At 44.9% G+C, this 24,552-nt stretch overlaps 8 protein-coding genes across 8 annotated transcripts; 7 read left to right on the top strand and 1 right to left on the bottom strand.

The window, feature by feature from the left end:
- Window positions 1–669: 669 nt before the first annotated feature.
- On the top strand, window positions 670–960 carry SERLADRAFT_436098 (uncharacterized protein; the record flags this gene model as incomplete). Its single annotated transcript, XM_007316388.1, has 2 exons — window positions 670–679; window positions 731–960. The coding sequence occupies 2 exons, from the start codon at window positions 670–672 to the stop codon at window positions 958–960; spliced, it is 240 nt and encodes a 79-aa protein (XP_007316450.1).
- A 451-nt stretch (window positions 961–1,411) lies between these two features.
- On the top strand, window positions 1,412–1,796 carry SERLADRAFT_436097 (uncharacterized protein; the record flags this gene model as incomplete). Its single annotated transcript, XM_007316387.1, has 2 exons — window positions 1,412–1,656; window positions 1,721–1,796. 2 exons carry the CDS (start codon window positions 1,412–1,414, stop codon window positions 1,794–1,796), a joined length of 321 nt encoding a protein of 106 aa, XP_007316449.1.
- A 7,129-nt stretch (window positions 1,797–8,925) lies between these two features.
- Window positions 8,926–9,275, bottom strand: SERLADRAFT_384736 (uncharacterized protein; the record flags this gene model as incomplete). The annotated part of the gene is made up of 1 exon (XM_007316386.1): window positions 8,926–9,275. A coding segment is annotated over one exon (182 nt), but the record flags the coding sequence as incomplete, so codon positions are not given.
- A 7,326-nt stretch (window positions 9,276–16,601) lies between these two features.
- Window positions 16,602–17,643, top strand: SERLADRAFT_463159 (uncharacterized protein; the record flags this gene model as incomplete). The annotated part of the gene is made up of 4 exons (XM_007316385.1): window positions 16,602–16,794; window positions 16,846–17,347; window positions 17,403–17,472; window positions 17,534–17,643. The coding sequence occupies 2 exons, from the start codon at window positions 17,170–17,172 to the stop codon at window positions 17,435–17,437; spliced, it is 213 nt and encodes a 70-aa protein (XP_007316447.1).
- Window positions 17,644–19,725: 2,082 nt separating this feature from the next.
- SERLADRAFT_463156 (uncharacterized protein) lies at window positions 19,726–20,282 on the top strand (the record flags this gene model as incomplete). Its single annotated transcript, XM_007316384.1, has 3 exons — window positions 19,726–20,001; window positions 20,058–20,113; window positions 20,166–20,282. The coding sequence occupies 3 exons, from the start codon at window positions 19,833–19,835 to the stop codon at window positions 20,187–20,189; spliced, it is 249 nt and encodes an 82-aa protein (XP_007316446.1).
- A 983-nt stretch (window positions 20,283–21,265) lies between these two features.
- SERLADRAFT_347986 (uncharacterized protein) lies at window positions 21,266–21,571 on the top strand (the record flags this gene model as incomplete). Its single annotated transcript, XM_007316383.1, has 1 exon — window positions 21,266–21,571. A coding segment is annotated over one exon (306 nt), but the record flags the coding sequence as incomplete, so codon positions are not given.
- A 546-nt stretch (window positions 21,572–22,117) lies between these two features.
- Window positions 22,118–23,327, top strand: SERLADRAFT_436091 (uncharacterized protein; the record flags this gene model as incomplete). Its single annotated transcript, XM_007316382.1, has 4 exons — window positions 22,118–22,390; window positions 22,994–23,082; window positions 23,150–23,222; window positions 23,277–23,327. 4 exons carry the CDS (start codon window positions 22,118–22,120, stop codon window positions 23,325–23,327), a joined length of 486 nt encoding a protein of 161 aa, XP_007316444.1.
- An 87-nt stretch (window positions 23,328–23,414) lies between these two features.
- On the top strand, window positions 23,415–23,670 carry SERLADRAFT_436090 (uncharacterized protein; the record flags this gene model as incomplete). The annotated part of the gene is made up of 2 exons (XM_007316381.1): window positions 23,415–23,589; window positions 23,642–23,670. The coding sequence occupies 2 exons, from the start codon at window positions 23,415–23,417 to the stop codon at window positions 23,668–23,670; spliced, it is 204 nt and encodes a 67-aa protein (XP_007316443.1).
- Between the last annotated feature and the right edge of the window lie 882 nt (window positions 23,671–24,552).

The following is a 24,552-nucleotide window of genomic DNA, read 5'->3' as shown; positions in this document are numbered from 1 at the left end:
GACGTCATAAAGATGGACCTGTTGCCCTATTTGAACCGGCCGCCGGGGCTTTGCTGATATCAGCAGTGGCACGTGGTAGTCAACAGATCGGCGACGGAAGCGGATAAGAAGTGGTGACATCAGAAATGGTGGGGGTGCAAATAAGATGAGGAGGAGGAGGGTGGAGGTGACGAAAAAGTGGATTAGAATGGGGATCCAGAAACGACCGTCAGGTGAGAATAAAAAGGAGAGGAAGGGGCCCATGGTGGGGCTAGGCAAAGGAAGGGGAGTAAGGGAAATGACAAAAGCGAGGGCGCAATGCAATGTGTAGCCAGTGGCGATGCGAAAATTTTCCGAAATGCCGAAACATGGAAAGTACCGGATGGAAAAGCAAAGGTGAGCGTGACTGGATTGCCTAATAGAGGTGGTGCTGATCAGCCACAAGTTCGAAAAGGGCAATATTAATTACTATTCCATGTGGCACTGTGCCTGTGTGGCGCAAAGGCGAGTCTTTTTGAATATTCGCTTTTTTATTGACACCTGTCCATGCTACCAATCAACTTTGGTGCATGACAGCGGAAATCCTCCGAGGTTGTCATATCATACCTGGATTCTCTATGGGTGAAGCACATCCAGATGGAGTTGGTCTGTCACAGTCCGCTAAGGATTCAAAGGATTATCAAACTTACTATGTCAATCGGTACGTAATCATTATATTTTTTGAGCCCCTCCAAAAACTCACGTCACAAAGGTTCCATCTTCATGCGCTATAAGTGGGGTTTAGCCCCTGGGCATGTTTATGCGAGAAATACACCACTAGAGGAGAGAGAACAGCCGCATGCTAAGATGGTACCCACACTGACAGAGACTTTGAATGAGGAGGAAATTGGATTGGTTGACGATGCAGAGCTCACCAACGTTGGAGAAGACAGTGGAAATTCTGTAGATTCCAACGGCAAGGATGATACTGACAAATTATGACATTTGTTTATAGTATGAGAAAACATGCATTGGCCAGGGCTTGAGCCTGGGACTCCAGCTTTCATGGTCTGGTGCTTTACTGTCACGATCGTACCCATGTGACTCATCTTTTTTATCTAATCGCGAGATAGAGACTATTATCTCACCTTATCTAATCTCTCCTTGATCTTATCTTATCTAGTAATCACGTGACACATTAGTAATACTCATTACCAATCAGCCTCACGCATTACACATGTTACTTACCAATACGCTACGTCATACCTCACCGTAGCCTCATGCCTTCTTCTATATAACTAGCACGATATCCATGTACATACCCCAGTTGTAGATTTACTCTTATACTTGCTTGTCAAACACTTGTTGTGTGATTTAAGTCCTATGCTGCTCGGGTTACTGGCATAACAGCTAGGGTCTTTACATAATCTACAACTTGGAACGACACCTGTTGATGAGCAAAAGCACAGCTATCCTAATCATCACCCTATTCCCTCTCATCGCAATCATACTCTTTGGCATTGCCAAACTCTACGTCTATATCACCAAACCAACTATCATCACACCTATCACCCGACCATCCACCATTGTTTCATTTTTCCCTGCCAACGTCTCACCCACAGAGTCGTTTGTCGATATCCCCCTCACTCCCCCTTCCAACCCTTTAGCTAGAACCCTTGACGGCGTGGAGCCCGATAGGTATTACTTAGTTTAAAAGAGCTTCTTTACCCTTCTGACCAGGCCGCTCACTTGAGTCCACCAGTTGGAAAAGACCTGCACGCGGTTATTCGCTGGGTATCACTGAGACAACCGTCTGGACCTCAGTTACTATACTTTAGAACACCGATATATCAGATTAGAATTAGTTACGTACACAGTCAGTGCGGGACAGAAGAGGAACCGCTTGACTAAAGAAGGAAACAGATAGACAGGTTGAGCTTACATTAGAAAGTGTTGATCCGACTTATCATCGGGGAACTCTTTTGTATGCAACCTGGGAAATTCGAAGAGTGGCTAGCAGAAGAACGCTTTCACTCCGAGAATAGATTAGCTTGGGAAATTTACTTCACATTCCCAGAAATAGAACCGATCAGAACCCGATACCACACCCCCTACCCAGACAATGACAACAGCAGCATTCGGAGAGTGGCGAGGTCCGCGCGAAGAGCCGGACACATCAGAGATAGGAATGGGAGAATTGTCAGGTGCACTCCCACCCCTGGAACCACAAGCACCAACATCGAAGGAAGCTGGACTGGAACAATACGTTCAGGCCAGAATAGAACAGGAGCAGAGACGGCTCCACGACCTCTACGAAACACAGCTGACAGAGGCGAAAGAAGAAGTAGAAGAATTGCTAGCCAAGCTGAGGTTAGCTACGTCGAATTCTTCTACGTCCGCTCCCGCCGCATCCGCACCCACGCCACCCAATACGCAGCCGAGACGCGTAGACAGAACGAGAACGGCACTCCAGAAGCCTGAGAACTTCGATAGAGACCGAAAGAAGTACAAGGCTTTCCGCGAGGCCTTAATGCTAAACTACGAGGATGATGAGGAGTATTTTGCGGATGATAAGAGAAAGATCGCCTATGTGCTTTCTTTCATGACAGGAGGAGCAGCGGCTGCCTTCAGAACGGAGTGGATGGAGACGAAGATAGAAAAGAGGATGCGAGGAGAAAACCTCAAATCCACTTACGAAAGTTTTGAGTGGTTCGCCCACAAAATGGAGACTCGGTTCAAGAATGTTCACGAGCAACTCGCCGCCCGCAATGATATCATGATCTTGCGCCAAGGGAAAAACACGGCAGAGAAGCACTTCGAACATTTCGAAGAACTGAGAAGAGAGGCTAACTACCTCCAAGCAGCCAATGAGGACTTCCTCATTTCACTCTTACGTAGAAACATGAATGAACCCCTGGTCAATCAGGTGATATACGGCGGCCGGGAGCCAGCCAACTACGAAGAATGGAAAAAGGAGTTGATCCGCATTGACTACTTGTGGCGCCACAGAGAGGCGGAGAAGGAGAGCTTCAGGAGCACGGAGAAAAAGAAGCAAGACGGAGGAGGAAAGACCGAACCAAAGGTCGAAAGAAAGAAGGACGGTAGCGGGTACCTTTATACCCAAGCCGGTGACCCGATGAAGGTCGACAAAGCGGAGTACCGACAGAAAGGGCTTTGCTACCGGTGCGGAGAAAAAGGACACCGATCCTTCGAATGCAAGAAAGAGGCGCACGCAAAACCCCAATTCAATGTTAGAGAGTTCTTGCAAAAGATGAGTGCGGAAGAAAGAGCAAAGATCCTTCAGGGTTTTTGAAGAGGTCAGCGGTAACACATCAACCGGCTGTGCCTAAAGACAATAGTTTCCATAATAGTTTCTCTTCTTTGTCGATCGAAGATTCTTGCTCGCCGTCTACTGTATATTATATCGATCATGAAAATGAAATTGCATTAGCAAAAGACGCAGCAGATCTAAGATCAAAAGAAAAAGAAACTAAAAAAGATGTGAACCTGAATAGGGAACGGGTTAGAAAGATCCCAGATAAAGAGATTGCAGCGCACTCAAAAGAGGAAAGCGCAGTAATTAAAGAAATTGTGAAGGAAGTGACTCAATCGGGCAGCACTTCATTGGAAACAACAGAACCACAGAAAGCAGTGACTCAATTGGGAAGCACTGATGTAACTGATGGTTCGACCAGTTCCAAAGAGGTCAGGAACACCTCTAATAAAAACCTAGACCACAAAGAAAGAAAGAAACTGACAGCGGCATGGACGCCACTTTGGGTTGCTGAAAGATTACGAGACCAAAAGGAAGACAGATCCATTGGTATTCTCAACATCTGGACGCACCAAAAGAGAAGCAAAGAAGTCACAATAGAGACGATACAAGAGTTAAATGCATTAACGCTACATGATGCTGAACTCGCTCTATTAGAGTTACACACCCCAAAGAAATATATTAGGGGAACGCAAGGAAATCAGATGAACATTACTTGCAAACTCACAACTCTTGACACAAACCGATCAACGACGATCGAAGCTCTCTTAGATAGTGGATGCACAGGGAGCTGTATAGATTCAATGTTCGTAAAAGAACAAGGTTATGAAACAAAGAAAATACCGAGACCCATTCCAGTTTATAACGCTGATGGCACACTTAACAAAGATGGTGCTATCAAAGAATTTATAGAACTACGATTGAGCATAGAAGACCACGAAGAGAACATTCACTTTGCCGTAACAAGCTTAGGGAGTGGTCGCATGTTCCTTGGACATGAGTGGTTAACAAAGCACAATCCCACTATAGATTGGAAGAAGTCGGAGTTAAACTTTGATAGATGCCCGAAAGAATGCAAACGACAGGTTGACTTCCTTGATCCGGAAGAAGACCCTGACACATACTTTTCGGAAGTAGATCATGTGAGGCAACGATAAACTATAACAAAAACTAAACCTATCTCCTTCTGCACTTGCAGGGAGTAAGGGTCCAATGAGCTTTGAGGTCGACAGACGCTAGAAATATAGCGAGTAGAGGACTTTGAGAGGTAAGCTTCAAAGGTTCTTGTTGAGGAGTAAAGCGGGTAAATTCAGTAATAGAAAGCTAAGGAGCTATACATGAATAGGTACGTCTTTATATAGAGAACTGTCCGCTCCTCAGACCGAAAGGAGAATATACGAAAAGTGGTCTGAGGAATTAATCAACCAATAGGAAAAAGGGAGAGTAACTATCGTACGACTTCTGACTTGATTAATCAGCAGGTGAGAGACTTGTACTAATAATAGAAGATTGTTACGCGTGGTCAGGAACCGTATCCTCATGATGAGGTACGATTCTAGATAAGGCGTTTATTAGTATTACCAGGCTTTACTAGGGCTTGGAGCTGGTTGGCGAGATGCCTACTACCAGTCCCTACCCAGTGTGCTGGCTAGCTGGGAGCGATGCCCAGTCTCTGATCTGTGATATAAAGTGGTAGCGATGGTTAAGAAAGCCTGTGAGGGCTATGAGAAGTAAGATGGCAAAGGATACCTCTAGCCCTAGAGCCAGAGGTGTAACGGGAAAAGCGTTTGAGAACCAAGACATAACAAAGATAAGAAAATAGTAAAACGGTCCTTACATTACCCCCCCCTTTTATATTCTTGTCCCAAGAATCTTAGCGCCGCAGTCCGTGAAGCGGTTTGTGATCCAGTCGAAAAGGCGGGGTTTTTCGGTTGTTGTAGTGAAATTTTCGTATGGACGAAATCGTAAGGCGGCAGAGGCGATGACACGTGGGGCGGCAGGGTGTTTGCGGTGGAAGGTGGCAATAAGTGAAGGGGAATTTTTCAAATGGTGGTCGGGTTCCCACGTCCTCTCTGTGATCGGGTATCCCTTCCAATGGACGAAGTAATCGAGCTTAGCCCCTTTGAGTTTAGTGGGCCGAGAAGCAATGATTTCTTCGGCTTCGTATTCGGCTGCGCCATCAACTTGGATCGGCGGAGGTTTCGAGGTACGAGGTTGATTAGGAAACTCCGGCGTGTGATACGGTGATAAGAGGATTTCGTTGAATACGGGATGGATCGCCTTCCAGGATCTAGGGACGTCAAGGAGATAAGCGGATGGGCCGACTTTTGCCTTTACCGTAAACGGGCCAAATCGCTTGTCATCTAACTTCTTCATCGGTCTATCGGTGGAGATATGAGTTCCTTCTAACCACACCTTATCCCCTTTGTGATATTCCCGTGCTTCCGTGCGTTTTCGGTCATAGTACTTTTTGAGGTTTTGATTAGCAAGTAATAATGATTGCCTAGTTTGCTCGTGTAGTTTTGTCATAGAGGTTGCGAAATCTTCGGCAGCCTGCGAACGTCCGGAAGGCTTCTGACCGGTCCCTTTGCGAGGGTGAGAACCATAATTTACGAAGAAGGGGGTCTGATTGGTCGCAGAGTGGAGATGATTGTTGTACGTGAATTCGGCAATGGCTAGCCAATCAGCCCAGTCGTCTTGTCGGTGATTAATGAACGTGCGTAGGTAGTGTTCTAGGTCTTGATTGATTCGTTCGGATTGCCCATCAGTTTGGGGGTGGTAACCTGTTGACAGGCCGGGTTCGATCCCAAGGGTCTGATAGAAGTCCTTGGTGAAGTTCGACATGAATTGAGGTCCTCTATCTGATATAATTTTTTCCGGGATGCTGTGTAGTCGTATAACCGAATCTCGTAGTTGTTTGGCGTAGCCTAACGAATCAAGAGTAACGTGCGTTGGTACGAAGTGAGCCATTTTCGAGAATCTGTCAACAAAAACCTGGATAGTGTCGTATCCGTTTGACTCTGGTAATGCTCCGATGAGATCCGTTGTGATTATCTGCCAAGGACGATCAGGGATCGGATTTGGATGGAGGGGAGCATGCGGTTTTTGACGATGCGACTTTGTTCTCTGACATATCCCGCATCCTGCGACATATTTCCTGATATCTCTCCTGAGGCTAGGCCACCAGAATGATCGGTTTACTCCTTCGTGCGTCTTTCTTTCTCCTGGGTGTCCGCTGAGGCTCGTGTCATGTTCTTCTTCGATAATACGTGCCCTCAACTTTGGATCTTGGGGTACGTAGATTTTGTTTTTGAAGGACCCTAACGTCAACTCGTCTTCTTTCTCATTTCCTATCCAAACGATTCCGTCTCGTTTCTTCCAAACTTTTGGATCTTCTTTCAACTTCCTTACTACGTAATCGTCTAGTTTGTGCTGCGAAGCTAGCAGCTCGTCCAGGTAGTGTTCTTCTAACACGTCCTCCATAGTATAAATGTTTGCTTCCGCGAGCTGAGGTAGAAGGACCTGTCCTTCGTTGTCTCTCTCGCCTCTCGGATGGTCTACTCTTCGGCTAAGTAGGTCCGCTTTCGTGTTCGCCGAGCCTTTCACATGCTCTAGCTTGAAATCGTATCTCGCTAGTGTGTCCATCCACCTAGCTTGTCGTCTGTTTACCTTCTGGGGGTCTCGGAAGTAGGTGAGGTTTTGATGGTCGGTGAATATGGTGAACTGGTGTTTAGCTCCCATGAGGAGGTGTCGCCATTCTTCTAACGCATGCATTACCGCTAGCATTTCTTTATCCCAGATAGCGTAATTTCTCTCTGCAGGGTTCATTGATTTTGACAGGAATGCGACCGGTCTCCATTTCCCTTCTTGCTGCTGGGATAACACTGCTCCCGTGGCATAGTTGGAGGCATCACATTCAACTTTGAATGGATCCTCGTCGTTAGGGATTGCGAGTGTGGGCGAAGTGGTGATTGTCTTTTTGAGAACGTCGAACGCTCGTTGTTGGTCTTCAGCCCACTCCCAGTCTACCTTTCCGGTGAGAATCGTCAGCGGTTTGGCAATCTTTCCGTAGTCTCTGATGAATCGTCTGTAAAAGTTTGAAAACCCTAGGAATGACTGTAACTCCTTCTTTGTTCGTGGTATCGGCCATTCTGCAACTGCCTGTACTTTTAGCGGGTCCATACGAATCGTATCATGGGAGATGATCATTCCCAGATATTCGACTTCTTTCTTCTCAAACTCGCATTTCTCTGGCTTGAGATATAATTGATTGTCTGCGAGTATCTGAAGAACTTTGGATACGATCTTCCTGTGTTCTTCTAACGAGTCGGTGAATATCATGATGTCGTCGAGGTATACGATAACTGATCCTTCGTTGATTAGGTCTCTGAGAAGTCGGTCCATCATTGTTTGAAAGGTGGCTGGGGAGTTCGTGAGTCCGAAGAACATAACCAGAGGTTCGAACAGTCCTCTGTTAGTTCTGAAGGCGGCCTTGTGCTCATCTCCTTCTTTGATTCGAACATTATTATATCCCCAACGGACATCTAGCTTGGTGAAGAATCTCGCTCCTTTGAGTCGGTTTATCAATTCTGAAATGAGGGGTAACGTATATCGGTTTTTAATTGTGAGGGCGTTGAGTTTCCGATAGTCTTGTACCGGTCTGAGAGATCCGTCTTTTTTCTTGATAAAGAAGAACGGGGATGCGTAAGGGGATTTCAATACTCTGATCCTTCCTGTCTCCAGGTTCTCTTTCAAGAATTCGTCAAGATGAATTTGTTCGTCTCGGTTGAGTGGATACGTTTTACAGTCTAGACCTTTGGCTTCTGGTAGGAGTTCAATTGCGTGATCCCAGACTCGTCGTGGGGGTAGTTTGTCAAATGACGCTTTTGTGAATACTGGCTCAAAATGATGATAAAATGGGGGAACGACGTCTCTGAACGTGAGTGTTGACTTTGCTCGTTCTGATTCTTCCGCAATCTGTTGGCTTTTGGTCTGAGATACGTTGCTTTCGACGGAAATTTTGTCAATCCTGCTCTGTAAGTCTACAGCGATGACTCTATCTCCGTCTTCAGGGTGATACTCCGTATCATCAGAAGGGTACGTGATGGTGTTGGTTTGCCAGTTGATATTGGGATTCGTGCGTCGTAGCCAGTCGTGTCCTAATAAAATTCTGGCCTCTCTTTGTCCAGTGACCAGGAAGTCCATTAATTCCGTGCGACCTGCCACAGTTAGGCGAAGTGTCACATATTCCGTTAAAGGTCCAGTGCGATTTTTGGTTCCATCGGCGTTTGAGACAATAACACGAGTTGGCAGTGGTTTTGTGGAAATGTTGTGTTGCCGAACAAAGGCTTCGTCAATGATAGAATCTGTGCATCCTGAATCTATCAAAACTGGAATGACATGCGTCTGGTGATCGTCGATAGTGGATAATTGACATTGTAGCGAGAGTTTGCGTTGATGAGATGGGGGGAGAGATGCGAAGTCTTTGATCACATTCAATTGCTCTACGATATACTCTTCATCGTGTTGCTTGAGTAGATTGATTGTATCCGTCGTGATGTGTGGGTAACACTGGGGTGAGGCCCAGTTCCGAACCAATGCTTTGGCTCTTTCTTCTTTCTGGTCTTTAATTCGTCGAGCCAACCATTCTGCTGAATGTGGCTTAGCGTATTTCTCGGCACGTGGGTTTTGGGAAACATGTTTTGATTTATCAGTTACAAATACATTTTCCGAACCGTGCTTACTGGTCAGAGAGTCCGTGCTTACTCCTGACCTTCGAGAAAATCCTTCGTCTTCGTCTCCTCCTGGGTTGTGGTTGCTTCTCTAGCTGCAACTTTCTTCAGAGGGCAGTTCCTTGCGATATGACCCGGCTGGCCACATCCGTAACATAACCTGAACCGACTCTGTCGGTCTGTATCCATGGGTACGCCTTGTCCGGGGAATACACCTCTCTGAGGTTGATCCTCGAACCTTCTTGCATACTGATTCGTCTGGGGTCTCGCCATCTGCTGTGGCTGCGGCTGTTGCACATGCTGGTGCGTATACGTCTGTTGTCTGTAGATGGGTCGCGACGGCTGCGTGACTTCTCTCTTTCGTCTTTCGTCTAATTGAAACTCTTCTCTTCGTGCCTCCCATGCGTAGGCTTGCGTTTTCCACTCAGCAAATGTTTTTGGTAGGTCTCTCTGGATGATGACGAAATCACAGATTCGAGAGTGAAGATTCTTTTTGAGAATTCGATTGATCACGTCGAAGTGAGTGGTAGCGTCATATCCGGCCTTGTCCATGAGCGTTGTGAAATGGCTAAAGAATTCGTCGCAATGCTTATTCTCCTGCTTGTATGTCTCGATCTCGTTTACCGCCTGCGATCTTTCGTTTGGATTTCCGAATACTTGGGCTAGATCGGTTAGGACGGTCGAGAGAGTCGGCCATACGGGGGTAGTTGCGTCGAGAGCTTTGGTAAGCACGTTCTCTTTCCAAGCTTTTACTGTCGACGTTCCTTGGTCGCTGATTTTGGATAGGAGGTAGATGAGCTTCGTCTTCTCGTCTGGAAAGTAGGATGCGTAGGCGGTTAAGTACAACTGTAGTGCTTGGCGCCATGCTATAAATCGTTCCTTTTCTCCTTTGAATTCGAAGGGTTCTGCTGCGAGAGTTACTTTGCCGTGTAACTGCGTGGGGTTAGACATGGATGAGGGTTTTGGAGGAATTGGAGGTGGAGGTGGGCGTGTAGGTGGTAGTGGTAGGGTTTGTCTGGGTGGAGTCTCTGGTTCTATGGACGGTCTTGGGTTTCGATATTCGGAAAACACTTTGAAGAATTAAAACGAGTTTTATTTAGTTTGAATCGTAATCAAACTCGTCACTCCAATCGTTAGAAGTAAATCCAAAAATATTCTCTTCTTCTTCCAAATCTCTTTCTACCTGTGAGCTAGTGGTAGAATTACTGTCCAAGTTCGAGGTTGTTTCGTCTGGTGAGGGGGTCCTTTCTATGAGAACGTTTCCTTGAATCAACGAGGATACGGGAGGGATATAAGAGAAATTTCCGTGGGTCAGATGGTACGCTGGTTTATACTGCGAGTAGACTCTGTTGTTTTCTCGAATAAGCGTTCCCCAGAACTCGGTGTTGATCTCGGTAACGATGAAACGATCTGTGGGGTGGCGGATGACTAAATCAAAAACTTCTTTCCCGTAGTTTTGGTATTCTCTGAACAATCGACAGACGTTCCTGATCTGTCTTTGTTCTCTTTCCCAATTTCTTCCTTCGAGGATTTCGTGTCCAATCTTAAACACTAGTCTGCGAAATTGTGATATACAGGCTACTATCCTCCGTATTGCGTCGCGGCAGAAAGGGGTGACAACTAATACGTGGACTCCTGTTTTAAGATAATCTCGTGGGTTGAAGGCGTCGTTCTGTTCGGGAGTGAGGGGGACGTCGAAGAAGAATGGTATTTCCCGATAGAATTTGATGAGATCGGTTTCGTAAATTCCAATTCTTGTAAAAAGAAGTTCAAGAGGGGTAGGATTAAATGACGCTGTAACGTATACGTCAATTTTGGATGGTTCGAGGTAGGGCGTAAGGAATTCTAGGTAGGGTGCGGAGTAGGGTCGTCGGTGGATGATGATTCCACAGGGAAGTAGGTAGTGGATCTCTCTCCCGTCCTGTTCTGGTGAGAACGCAAGTTGGGGAGTTTCAACGTAGTTTGGAAGGTGATAGATGCGTGGAGAGATTCCGTCGGATAGTATGAGAAGAGCTGTCTTATGTTCTGCCACTCGTCGTCTGAGGGCTCGTCTTTCTTCACTGTCGTTCCGACGAGGGGGTTCTAGAATTCTCTGTTCGTAGACTTCGATCAATAGGTGCTCTAGGTGTATCGAATTGAACCTGAACAATTCTCTGGATGCTTGATCGGATTCCCAAAAGCAGGTTTGAGCAGCTGCCGATGCGTACTCGAGTAAGCGCGACGTATTGACGGAGTTGGGAGATTTCGAATGCTAAATCGTCGACGGCTAGAACTAGTCCTTCTAGTTCAGAGATGGGGGACGAGGCGGCTGATGAGTCTTCGTAATACTCAGTTTCTGTGTCGCTGCGGACAGGCTGGGGGTGCGTGGCAGCGTTGACAGGTACTGCAACGTGGAGGTCTCGGTTGTTGAGGGTGTGATGGAATTCCTCGAGTGAACGTCGTTCTTCGTCCGTTACTAGGCTCTCTCTGATGTTCGACAGTTTGACGGTTGTAGAAGTGATCAAAGACGACAGCTAGGGTGAGGACTTGAGCTAGAACAAGTAAGAGTATTACTTCGAGGTGGGTAGGAATGTTGGAGAGGACAACTAGCTAGCTTAGCTAGAAGGCAAGTGGTTGTTTTGGATGGGGAGGAGGACGGTGAATGACAACACGTCCGAGGGATGAAGGAAAAGGTGGGTTAGGGCTATAATGGGTTCGAGCGAGATGGTACGCTGTGAACGGATTGTAGAGTGAGCTTTCTATTTTGTGAGGCAACGATAAACTATAACAAAAACTAAACCTATCTCCTTCTGCACTTGCAGGGAGTAAGGGTCCAATGAGCTTTGAGGTCGACAGACGCTAGAAATATAGCGAGTAGAGGACTTTGAGAGGTAAGCTTCAAAGGTTCTTGTTGAGGAGTAAAGCGGGTAAATTCAGTAATAGAAAGCTAAGGAGCTATACATGAATAGGTACGTCTTTATATAGAGAACTGTCCGCTCCTCAGACCGAAAGGAGAATATACGAAAAGTGGTCTGAGGAATTAATCAACCAATAGGAAAAAGGGAGAGTAACTATCGTACGACTTCTGACTTGATTAATCAGCAGGTGAGAGACTTGTACTAATAATAGAAGATTGTTACGCGTGGTCAGGAACCGTATCCTCATGATGAGGTACGATTCTAGATAAGGCGTTTATTAGTATTACCAGGCTTTACTAGGGCTTGGAGCTGGTTGGCGAGATGCCTACTACCAGTCCCTACCCAGTGTGCTGGCTAGCTGGGAGCGATGCCCAGTCTCTGATCTGTGATATAAAGTGGTAGCGATGGTTAAGAAAGCCTGTGAGGGCTATGAGAAGTAAGATGGCAAAGGATACCTCTAGCCCTAGAGCCAGAGGTGTAACGGGAAAAGCGTTTGAGAACCAAGACATAACAAAGATAAGAAAATAGTAAAACGGTCCTTACAGATCACTCAGATGGGGATCAGCTGATCCAAGTGAATCTAATGAACTATGAAGATACTTCTATTGATGATCACTACTACCATATTAGGGCACAAGGCACAACAGCTCAGAAACTTGCCAAAGCTGCTGGTAAAGATCAGAAAGAAGGAGGATTCGAGAAGATAGTTCCAAAACATCTCCACGATTACAAAGACGTATTCGATAAGGAGTCATTTGATGCACTGCCGGAGAGACGCCAATGGGATCACGCCATAGAACTCATCCCAGGCGACCATACTCTGGACTGCAAATGTTATCCACTGGCTTTAGGAGAACAAGAACAATTAGATGCATTCATAAAAGAAAATCTTGAGTCAGGAAGAATCAGACCTTCCAAATCTCAATTTGCATCCCCGTTCTTCTTCATAAAAAAGAAAGATGGAAAACTTAGACCCGTCCAAGACTATCGGAGATTAAACAATATCACCATCAAAAATAGATATCCGCTACCCTTGATAAATGAACTTGTAGACAAGCTCAGGGGCGCGAAATACTTTACGAAGTTAGATATCAGATGGGGATACAACAACATCCGAATCAAAGACGGAGACGAACACAAAGCAGCCTTCAGAACGAATAGGGGGCTCTTTGAACCATTAGTGATGTTCTTTGGACTCACGAACTCGCCAGCGACATTTCAAACCATGATGAATGCGCTATTCAAAGATTTGATTGATGACGGAAAAGTCGTAATATACCTCGACGACATCATGATTTTCACAAAAACAATTGAAGAACACCGCGCAATGACGCGCAGAGTGTTAGATATCTTAAGGAAGAACAATCTTTACTTAAAACCAGAAAAATGCGATTTCGAAGAGACCTCAACAGAGTACTTAGGTCTTATCATTTCAGAAAATGAAATCCGCATGGATCCGGTAAAAGTAAAAGGAATCATGGAATGGCCAGAATGCAAATCAAAAAAGGACGTACAGGCATTCTTAGGTTTCGTGAACTTCTACAGAAGATTCATAGAAGGCTTTGGGTTGATCGCCAAGCCATTAACGAAATTGACCGGGAAAGTAGAGTTTGTGTGGGGACAGGAACAGATCGACGCTTTTAACGGATTAAAAACCCGTGTCGGATCGACTCCCGTACTCGCCTTACCAACTGATGACGGCCAATTTAAGATAGAAGCTGATAGCAGCGATTATGCTATGGGGGCAGTTCTTTCACAAATGCAAGACGGGAAATGGAAACCGATTGCATATCTCTCAAAAGCGTTAAACCCTACAGAACGCAATTATGAGATTTACGATAAAGAACTTCTCGCTATAATGACTGCGTTAGAAGAGTGGAGGCATTATCTCGTTGATGCTAAAGAGGTGTTTGAGATCTGGACAGACCACCAGAATCTTCTCTACTACAAACAACCTCAAAAGCTCAACAGATGACAAGCTAGATGGGTCATGGAATTGAGCAATTACCACTTTACGCTCCATCATATTCCAGGTACCAAACACATCAAAGCAGACCTTCTCTCAAGACGAGCAGATCATGAAAGGGGGGTGGATGACAACGAAGACGTAATCGTTCTAAAAGCAGAACACTTCAGAATGATGATTTCACACACAGAAAGACAACGCATGGCAGAGCAATCGGCCGATGCAGTGGAATTATACAAATGGATCTGTAAAAGAATGATGAACGTAGACGAAGTAGCGCGGAAGATGATAGAGAAAGGGGAAGACAGAGAAAAAGGCATATGGATGGAAGATGAGATGTTGATATTCAAAGGAAGGATCTATATTCCCAAAGACGGGAAATTACGAGAACACATCATAAAAGAAAACCATGACTCCACTGTAGCAGGACACCCCAGACAGTATAAAACCAAGGAATTGGTAACTAGATGGTATTGGTGGCCGTACATGGACAGAGACATCCGAAAGTACGTAGAAGGCTGTGAAACGTGTCAACGCACAAAGATTAATCATCAAAAGAAAGCGGCACCGTTACACCCGAATGAAATCCCAACTAGACCATGGGAAATCATTACCACAGACCTGATCGGACCATTACCGGAATCTCTCGGTTACAATATGATACTCGTGGTAGTAGATCGATTCTCGAAGATGATCAAAGTCATGCCGACTTATGATAAAGTGATGTCAGAAGGAGTAGCCAGATTATTTAGAGACAACGTCTTTAGAAATCACGGCATACCAGAAAAGATCATTTCAGATAGAGGACCGCAATACGTCTCTAACTTCATGAAAGATCTCTATAAGCTCCTCGGGATAAAAGGAAATCCTTCGACCGCTTATCATCCTCAGACAGACGGACAGACAGAACGAATAAACCAAGAGATAGAACAGTATCTCAGAATATTCGTAAATCACAAACAAACAGACTGGGCCGAATGGTTACCACTAGCGGAATTCTCTTATAACAATAAGTCACACTCTGCAACTGGCTATAGCCCTTTCTTTTTAAATTCAGGACAACATCCGAAAGTCGCAAAAGGAATTAGAAGTACGGTAAAGACAGAGAGTGCGGAGGAGTTTGTAAAGAGGATGGAAGAGACGAGGAAGGAGGCAGAAAAATCGCTGGTAAAAGCAGCAGAAAATATGAAAAAACAATATGACAAAGGAAAGAGGGAGGCTATTGCATACAAAGAAGGAGACAAAGTATATGTTGAAGCGGAACATATAACCACCGATAGACCCGCAAAGAAACTTGACGATAAAAGACACGGACCTTTCCCCATTGAAAAGAAAATAGGCAAAGGAGCCTATAAATTAAAACTTCCTGGACGATGGAAGAACATACACCCGGTCTTTAACGAAAAGTTACTCACACCCTTCAAAGAACCAGAGTTCGAAACTCAAAAGAAACCAAAAACCGCACCACCGGTGATAGTGAAAGGAATCAAAGAATACGAAGTAGAAGAGGTTCTAGACTCACGATTGAAACGTGGGAAACTAGAATATTTGGTACATTGGAAAGACTTTCCAAAAGAGGATCGCACGTGGGAACCCGAATCTAACCTAACACACTCACCAAAACTCGTAAAACAGTTTCATGATAAAAACCCCAGTGCACCCCGAAGGATAGAATTTACTCTAAATTACCAACCATTCGAAAACTTCACCATTCCAACTCGTATTCGAAAATCCTTATATAACTGGGAAACCGGAAAGCTAGACTCTCACTTTTGGGACGAAAGTCCTAAGGAGGGGGTAATGTCACGATCGTACCCATGTGACTCATCTTTTTTATCTAATCGTGAGATAGAGACTATTATCTCACCTTATCTAATCTCTCCTTGATCTTATCTTATCTAGTAATCACGTGACACATTAGTAATACTCATTACCAATCAGCCTCACGCATTACACATGTTACTTACCAATACGCTACGTCATACCTCACCGTAGCCTCATGCCTTCTTCTATATAACTAGCACGATATCCATGTACATACCCCAGTTGTAGATTTACTCTTATACTTGCTTGTCAAACACTTGTTGTGTGATTTAAGTCCTACGCTGCTCGGGTTACCGGCATAACAGCTAGGGTCTTTACATTTACCAACTAAGCTACCAAGGCGTACTTGGAAAGCATACTGATTGGTTGCATGCCCAGAAGGTCCAGAATCACTGTACACGGGTGTGGATCCCATTGTGTTGTGATAGATACATATGGAGATGTTATTTTCAATCAACCTGAAGACCTAGGATCAGATGCTAGCAATGTTAGCGACGGCGACAGCTTAGTAGTTAACTTTGAACTTTTCGATTTGTATGCTGATGACTTGGAGGATTATGGTCACTACGACTAATGGCGTTCTCATATACATACCGTTACATATTCCTAATCCTATGTTCATATTCTGGTTCAACCTGAGATTGATTCTGGCTGATGATTGATGCCAGTCCCAATTACAGTTTTATGTAGTTGGTCGTTGGCATATCTTGTAAACCCTGATAAGGAAAGATACGGACGGCAGAGTGAGGTGAAAGGACCTAATAATAAACGAATAGGAAAATAATCAGCTCGCTCTCATATGTCTTGCTGATGGAGGGTTATAATCGTCTGAGCTCATTAAATAACTCTTGCAAATGATGGTAAGACTAGATATCTCCCGATAACTTAACAGAAGGCTTAAGTTTGATTATAAACTCCGCCTGGTTATATCAGGTCCTCACCGATTTCCTGATGGAATCTGATTTTCAGAGCAAGTATTGCCTTAGCTTACAAGATAAGATTGCGACATCGACTCGGATACGAATAGCTAAAGAATCATTCATTCATCGCAGAGAATTTCAATCTACCATCAGCAGGGACTTAGGCACCGTCGTTATCGTATCAAAGCCACTCGGATTCTATGATCCCGTGCTCTGGGCGACTGCAAGTGAGCGCTTTTCTGAAGTCCTGACCGCTTCTGATTGTCCATCGCAGCCATCATGAAACTTAGATTTTATCTTGACCTACCGATGTTATCCATTGTTGGACAAAGGACCTTGTCCTCGAGGCCTGTCAACGCACGGCGACCTCCCTTTGTAATGACACGAAGGAAGGCTTTCACAGCTTACTTATCGATCCGACGACCCCTGTATGTTTGCACCAAAACACGAGACTCCCGCGTTTCCTGGTGATAATAAAAAAATGCGGCAGTGATTGAAGTATAAAAGGCCCACTTCATAACTTAGTGTCTATCAAACTGCTACGCCCTCCCCTCTTCGCCGTATTACATTCTCACCTCTTCATCGAGTAACAGCCACTATGCCTTTTGTCCAGCACGGTAACAACGCCAAGGCTGACATCAAAACCTACAACGATGTTGCTGGAAATCAGAACAACAACAACACCACAGATAACTCTGTTCGCACCAACTCTGGAAACACCACCACCACGAACAATACTAACTCGAACAATAACTCCTCCGTCAAACAAACCATGAGTCAGTGCTATTCTTCGTTTGTTTCATTACTTTTGCTGAGCATAAGTGTTACTAGCGGGAAATGGAAGGCAGCGTGTGGTGCGCCGCTGAAGTCGCACTGTGGTTAGTGAGACGAATAATAGTTGGTAAGCTCGCTGCATTATGTAGCTCAAAAGCGTAGGTTGTTAAATGGCCGATTGCCTCAAGGTTGAAACATTACAGGGCAGCCCAAGAAGATATGTACATGTATGTTTGAACGATGTTGTACACAAGATTATGGTTCGAAATCGAGAAAAGGATGCATTGTTGCCAATTCAGTGCCGGACTAAGAATATTAAGGGTGTCAATCATAGTGGCATAAAACGGGTTCCTGTGCGCACTGATACTAAAATCTATTAGAAGACCGAACTCCATATTTTGTGTTTTGATTGTGTATTACAGTTGCCAATGGAGGTCTGATAGGGGTATCTAAAAAAAAGTTGAGTTCACCAACGTCGAAAGTTCGTGATAGATAATTGGGACTCAGAGCTTGCGCGAAGTCATGTAATGAATAAACCTATCTTCACAATCGTGTAACCAGTTCCGATAGTTAATGTAAGAGCACAAGGACATACGGCACCCCATATGAAACCCCCATCATAAATACCTGGTACTGGGCTAAAAGGTACCTCATGAGCTTCGCGTGAGTATTCGATGTATAAGAAACCATATCTCGGGAAATGTCCATAGTGAATTATTTTGCTGACGTCGACTGTACAACTGTCATATCAGAGATTTGTCTGCCATTGTACTTTTCGGCTCCAGCTACGCGGACTATTATTTAAGCTGAGTTCGGGCTGATCCGGAGGGTGTCTGATCGTTATGAACTATCGCCAAGTTCACCGTCACTCAATCTAAATCCTCGCAACTGTAAAAGCTACTTATACGGAATCGCGAGCCAAACGACCTCACACAAATGAGAGGATGATTGAAAGACCATATTACTGGGGGAGTCTCTTCAAAAATTTCATCGGATTCCTTGCCATCGAACATTCATTTGTTTTCCTGCCATTCCCCTGACTTGTATAAGTCCTTTCTCTGTTCAAGTTCTAAATAAATCTGCGAAAGGTACAGCTTGATCTAGCTCACAATTCTGCGGTCTTGTGAGACAATTCTATCTACTCTTTGTGAATACTGAAGCAGTACAGTACTCCTTCAGTTGGGGCCAACTTCATCAGTGTTCTGAGACTTCCTAGTGTTGACGCCCTCATTGGTGAACTTTTTGTTTTCTGTTCAATTTTTGGGTGCTTTGGGAAGTCGTGTCTTCCTCAGATTTACACACTAGGCAATGGTCGCTTGTCCCCATGATCACCCCATCGTAGGACTGTATGGCTTGTATTGGAAGATGCAATAAACCAGGTGCCTTCCAGGGAACAGTCGCCGCCATTGCTAGCCTGCATTGGATATTTGGGCGACCATATCTGGATCTCCAAATTTGTCATGTTCGATATCACTGAAGCGCTCAAGGACGTCTTTGGATTTCCAAAAGGACACACGCAAAATTATGGTGCCCAGCGCTAGAAGCAAGGGAAATTTCCATTGTGTGATGGAAGATGAGCGGACTATTTGGATATAATTAATGCCCATGCATGGCGTCATTCACACCACACACCCTGGGTGCTGGTAATCCATACATGGCAACTGGGGATTGTAAGTGACTATAGCCTTTTTCGTACTGAAATAATTGTGGCCGCACGTTGATGCAGATATGCATGGTGGGTCGTTTCTCAGCTTTGAAGTAGTTACTGATCACCAGTTCTATAAGAACGCTTACCTGACGAGTACCAGTCATCTTCTCGTCGGGATGCTGGATCACGCTGTGACTTAGTAGGCTTTGTTCATCCACATTAGCCTGCACTTTGCGACAAGCCGACTGTGGTTATCAATTCAGGAAGGTAAGTATCAAGTCTTTTTTTGCATTTACGGCGCACGAGTCAGTAAGATGTAGTCCTCGTGATTATAATCTATCCAATCCGAGGTGTTATCCCTCGCTGCTGACATTTTTAGTATACACCCCCGATCGCCGGAAGATACAGCGTAACGCTCATTTGTGGAAATACATGGATGTCTGGCCAGTTTCTAGGCCAATCCCGTATCACATTTTTCCGAGGTTGTGCAAAGCAAAGCGGACATCCGGTTGACATCGCAGCAATCATGAAACTGTATCTTATCCTAGGGTCATCAACTCCACAGAAGGTCAGAGGGTCACAGTGGTCTATCCTACTGTGATTCATCAGGTGTTTAAAAATCCATTTTGGGTGAAAATGAAGGAACATACTCCTAACGGTCCTTATACCGATATGTTGCTGTGAGGTGAGGGAATGGCATATTCTCTTCTGGAATCTTCAAGGCACGGACATGAAGAAACAACCGCCAATCCTGCACGATATAAAGCAAGTGGTCCTGGCGTCTTGAGAGTACCAGAATCCACATCTACGTCTGTGTACATCCTTATATCACACTTATCATGCCTTTCGGTCAAAGCGGTAACGGTGCCACCAGTAACGTTGGTACTTACAACGACGTCGCTGGAAACCAGACCAACACACATAACGACAACTCTCGTAACGAGAACTGTGGCAATACTAATGTCAATAACAACCTCGCTCCCAGTGGTGACTTTTCTGCTCAGATAGGTAATATTCTTTCCCTTTCATCAAATTGTTGTATTGCTCAATATGATGATAACTAGCGGGGCATGGGGTTCAGGCATTTGGCTCAGCTGACGGATCCGTGAAGGAACGGGAGGTAATATTATATTAATAACTTGTTGATTCGTTACTTATACACTCCTTTTTAGAAAGCGTATCTTAGGTCTCACTGAACGACGTATTGTGAAGTGGGGAAATAGTTGTTTTGTCGTGGTTTTTATAAAGTGAACAGAACATTGGTGAATATATGCTGGAGTTTCAAATATTGTTCGATTCTTTCGTCATCGCAAGTAATAAGTGTGCATTCTCGGCAGTACCATAAATGAGACGCAAACCCACCCGACTTTTATTTCTAGTCTCAACGGTCATCAGTGGTGAGCAGATGTCTTACAGATACCGTCAGCCAGAGAGTCTCCTATCACCATCCTGGAAGTAAGGGCCACCCATGAAGTAGAACGAGGAAAATATTATCTGTATACACTGTCTGTATTTCACCTCTATCTCCGAAAAGTATCTAGATTTTGCAAAAGGGACTGACGCTAAATGACTCGCACCATGGGAACCGACTCAGACCAACAATTCATATCACTCTGAATTCAAGTTGTAAGGCTGCTTATAGTAAACTGGCGTTGAAGAGTACATGTATAATTTAATTTAGGTAAATAATACTTACATCCCGCAATTGCAAACCCCTTGTAAGCATCGGGATTCGTGTATATTCCACGATTTTGCTTCGAGAACTTTTCAAGGCACATTTAATGGTTTACCAAATTGGCGATCATTCAACGGCCACAATCTCAGAAGTTAATGCAACTCTGTCCTGATAAGATTCCCCAAGTTGGCAGGTAGCTTCGAAGCCCCTTCAGGGGGAACGCATCGCAAACACCGCAATACATCCTACTGGTACATATGCATCTGTCCTATGTTATTTGTCAACCAGACGTCCAAGTTTCCTAGCCAACGTACATTGCTATCAAATCCACTATGCCAGCTCCCAACCAGAGAACGTATTCGCCTCATCGAAAACACCGAAGCAGTCAAGAAGCATCCCCCTTTGTCCCTGGTCTCTCAGGATTGCCTGGCATGGCTGCTGTATGCTCTCCTGTGACCAGCGTGCTCGGCTCTGCGCTGTCCGGTGCTCTTTCGGGTAAACCCCCAACCTGGGAATCCGTCAAGTCTACGGTCAATGTAAGACTTTGGTTTAAGCAAAGCTGCCATGGTGGCACAGAAATGACCAACTTCATTCTAGGGTATCAATACGACTAGGAATATTTCGCGTGCTGAATTACAGCGTCATAACAAGAATACTGATGCCTGGACCGCCATTCATGGAAAAGTTTATAACCTCACCCCGTACTTGATATTCCATCCTGGTGGTGAGGAGGTTTTGCAGGCTGCGGGAAAAGATGGTACCAAGTTCTTCAGTACGCATCTATCGATTGTTTTATTATTCACGTTATCGTTCCACTCACCCGCATTTACAATGGATACGCATCCTTGGGTCAAAGTAGAGTACATTCTTGATTGTTGCCTTCTTGGATTCCTTAAAGATTAAGTTGTCCATGATAACGTGAATATGTTGTACTATGTCGTTTGCATGTTAGTAGTGACTTGAAGAATGTCTGACAATATCCAGTTGCTGAGATCCCTCGTGATAATTGCAGGTAGAGGAAGAAGTGCTATAAACATAAACTTCATCTTGTTACTAGTATTTTCAAGGCAGAAAGAAATACGACAAAGAGGACACGACATTGGCACTACTAGTAACTGCTCTGAATTAAGTTGGGAGGAGCGGACTAACCGCGGAGTTGAATCCGGCATGAACCACTGCGGCGCCAAAGGTCTTTAGCATCACCACCTCTTTGCGCGCAATTGCATCGTGACTGACTTCTATCAGAGCCATCTATCATTGGCAAGTGAGCACCAAGTGAGCACAATCTCCCAGGAAATTTCAGAGAAGCCATGATTTACACTGGCAATTGCGCAAAGTCCCGTCACAGTGAGATTAACAAAGCCTCATGCCACACGATAATGATGCTTCTGCAGTAGCGCTAACAGCAATAGCTTACAGGTTCCTAGTATGGGATTGAGAACCTCGCTAATGCAGATTCGAATTGCTGTTTATTCGTCGGACGCCTTAGGAAGTCGTTTCTCCGTCTTGGAGGCAGTCATGCCAGATTACTTTGTTATCGCGCTTATGGCGCACATGCTTCGTCGTGGAAGAACCATGAACCGGCCTGTGCAGGATCTCCGGGAAATCACATCTAAATTCGTCAAGGCCATAGAATTATCGCTGAAGTGGATCTTTGAAGACTTGTCTCTAGGAGGAAATACGTACAAGACTTTTATGACCAGGGCTAGAAAAGGGGGCAAGGTCCGCAGCATAGCGCCTATTAGCGGGAACTCGGTATATACTTACACAAGTGACAATCCTATTGGGGTACGTATACGCGGTACGTTCTGTGCGGATATACGATACACCTGTCTATGGCGTAACCACTGATCTGGCCTAGCCCTGGTCACTTCTCATTATGGGTCAGATTAGCCTTTTTCTTACTGAGATATGTTAGTCCTTCGGCTTGAAGTCTCATGTTATGTGTGTGACTGGCTACCCACACCTATAAAGAACTCAGGTCTTACCAATGTCGCAATGGAATGGATCCTATGACATTTCTTGATATGTATGTCTAACGAGACTTCGGCTCGAAGGCGCATTCATACGTTCTTTGGTATCTCGTGGTGATTGGTCTTTAGCAGCCGGCGCTGTTATGGGAGCACATGATTGAAAGGCGCTAATCTGCAGGACAATACGGCGTGTGTTAGCATTCTTGGCACGGTCTCGATGTCCTGTTAAGGTAACTTAGCTAGTGCTTTGAGAGTAGCCAATGGCAGTTATTCAAGTTAACTCAGTACAGTGAGTACTTTTATTATCATCATCTTATAATGGATGTACTGACCCAGCGGAATATTATATCAGAAGATACCGCGGAACATTCGCATTCAGAACTTCCGATTCCCTGACTATGGCAACTTCAATGCATGGATCCCTGGGATATCCCGTACTCGGTTCTTCAAGGAAACGCTTGGTTGACTATCTCAGCCATCATGAAACTATATCTTATCATGTCCGCAGTGGGACAGAGCAGTCACTCCTGATGTCCTTCACGCGAGCCGTTAGAAGACACCCTTTTGGATGGCGTCGAAGGGTACATAGCGTTGATGTTCCTCTAGGGTTGATATCCTAATATCTCAGTGTGCAGAAATGTCGTGCTCTCTCACGGAAGTTGCGGGACGTAGAGGCATTCTTCTGATTTTGTCCAGTATAAAAGGCGTCCTCTCAAGTTGAAAGTACTCCCTCAGTTACTCACATCCCTTCATAACATTTTACCATATCAATCATGCCTTTCGTCCAACACGGTGACAAAGCTGGCGCTAACATCGGCACATACCATGATGTTGCTGGAAACCAGACCAACACCAATCACACCGACAACTCTCGTCGAGTAAACTCTGACAACACTAACACCACTAACAACACCAACTCCGGAAACGATTCATCTGTCACCCAACAGGGTAAGATTTTTTCCCGTCGATGTGCACATTTATACTTAACGGTGACGAGTAGCTGGTGGGCGTAACTACGCCAGGCGTTGATGGGTTTGCCTGTGTCGCTGCCCAAACGTTGGTGGTGTAAGGTGAAGTTTTGTTTTATATCTAACATGCCAAATATTGTCCTTACTTTAATGTTTCTAGCAGATATTTTCTTGGTTGTCGATGTGCGAGGGCTTCAAATTTCTGAAAGAGATACTCTGTCAGACTTTTGATATGCGATAAAGAAGAAAAGAAATATGAATATACGCGAGTTCCAGTGTACTTCCTAGTCTGCTTGAATGAAGAACATTTTCTTGCTAAATGTCCTAGCATAGCAGAGTCATGCGAATAACTCAGCCTGAACGTACTCACACTATCTTGAATGTGATGACTCGCAACTACCGAACAACATCGATCTCAGGAGGGTTCATTTATTCCAGTGTTATCGACACGTACCGTATACTAACGTTGCTGGAAACCTCACGAACATCTGATGCCTGGGGATTCTTCAATGTATTTCTCACTCCATGTATGTCCAACGATATGTACTCAAATAATGTGTATAAACTGGAGAGTGCGATCATGCCATGAAGTGCGATCCGCCATGGTTATAAGAGTCACTCCTGAGCAAGATGTTCGCATTGTAATAATTCTGTCGGGATCCGCCGCTTTCGCTTTCGAATGGGCAATACGCGTTACTGGCGGAAAAAATGCCAGTACAAGGTGTCCAACTTGGGTAAGGCCCATCGTCAAGAAACCATGTTATTATTAGATGGGCATTGAGTGCTGCAGCTATATGCAAAACAACATATACCCCAGGTTGGCTGAGGACAGGATGGCTTTTTGCTTCATCACTAGGTCACTAGGGGACTATCAGAGTAAGCATCAGCGAGAAACGCAGAATGAGTGGTTAAGTGAAGAACCTGGAGTACTGAGTTGACGTAT

The sequence above is a fragment of the Serpula lacrymans genome (genome assembly GCF_000218685.1).
Source record: "Serpula lacrymans var. lacrymans S7.9 unplaced genomic scaffold SERLAscaffold_5, whole genome shotgun sequence".
NCBI classification, from domain to species: domain Eukaryota; kingdom Fungi; phylum Basidiomycota; class Agaricomycetes; order Boletales; family Serpulaceae; genus Serpula; species Serpula lacrymans.
Note: the sequence above shows the minus strand (reverse complement) of the source record. Positions and strands in the feature narration are given on the sequence as shown.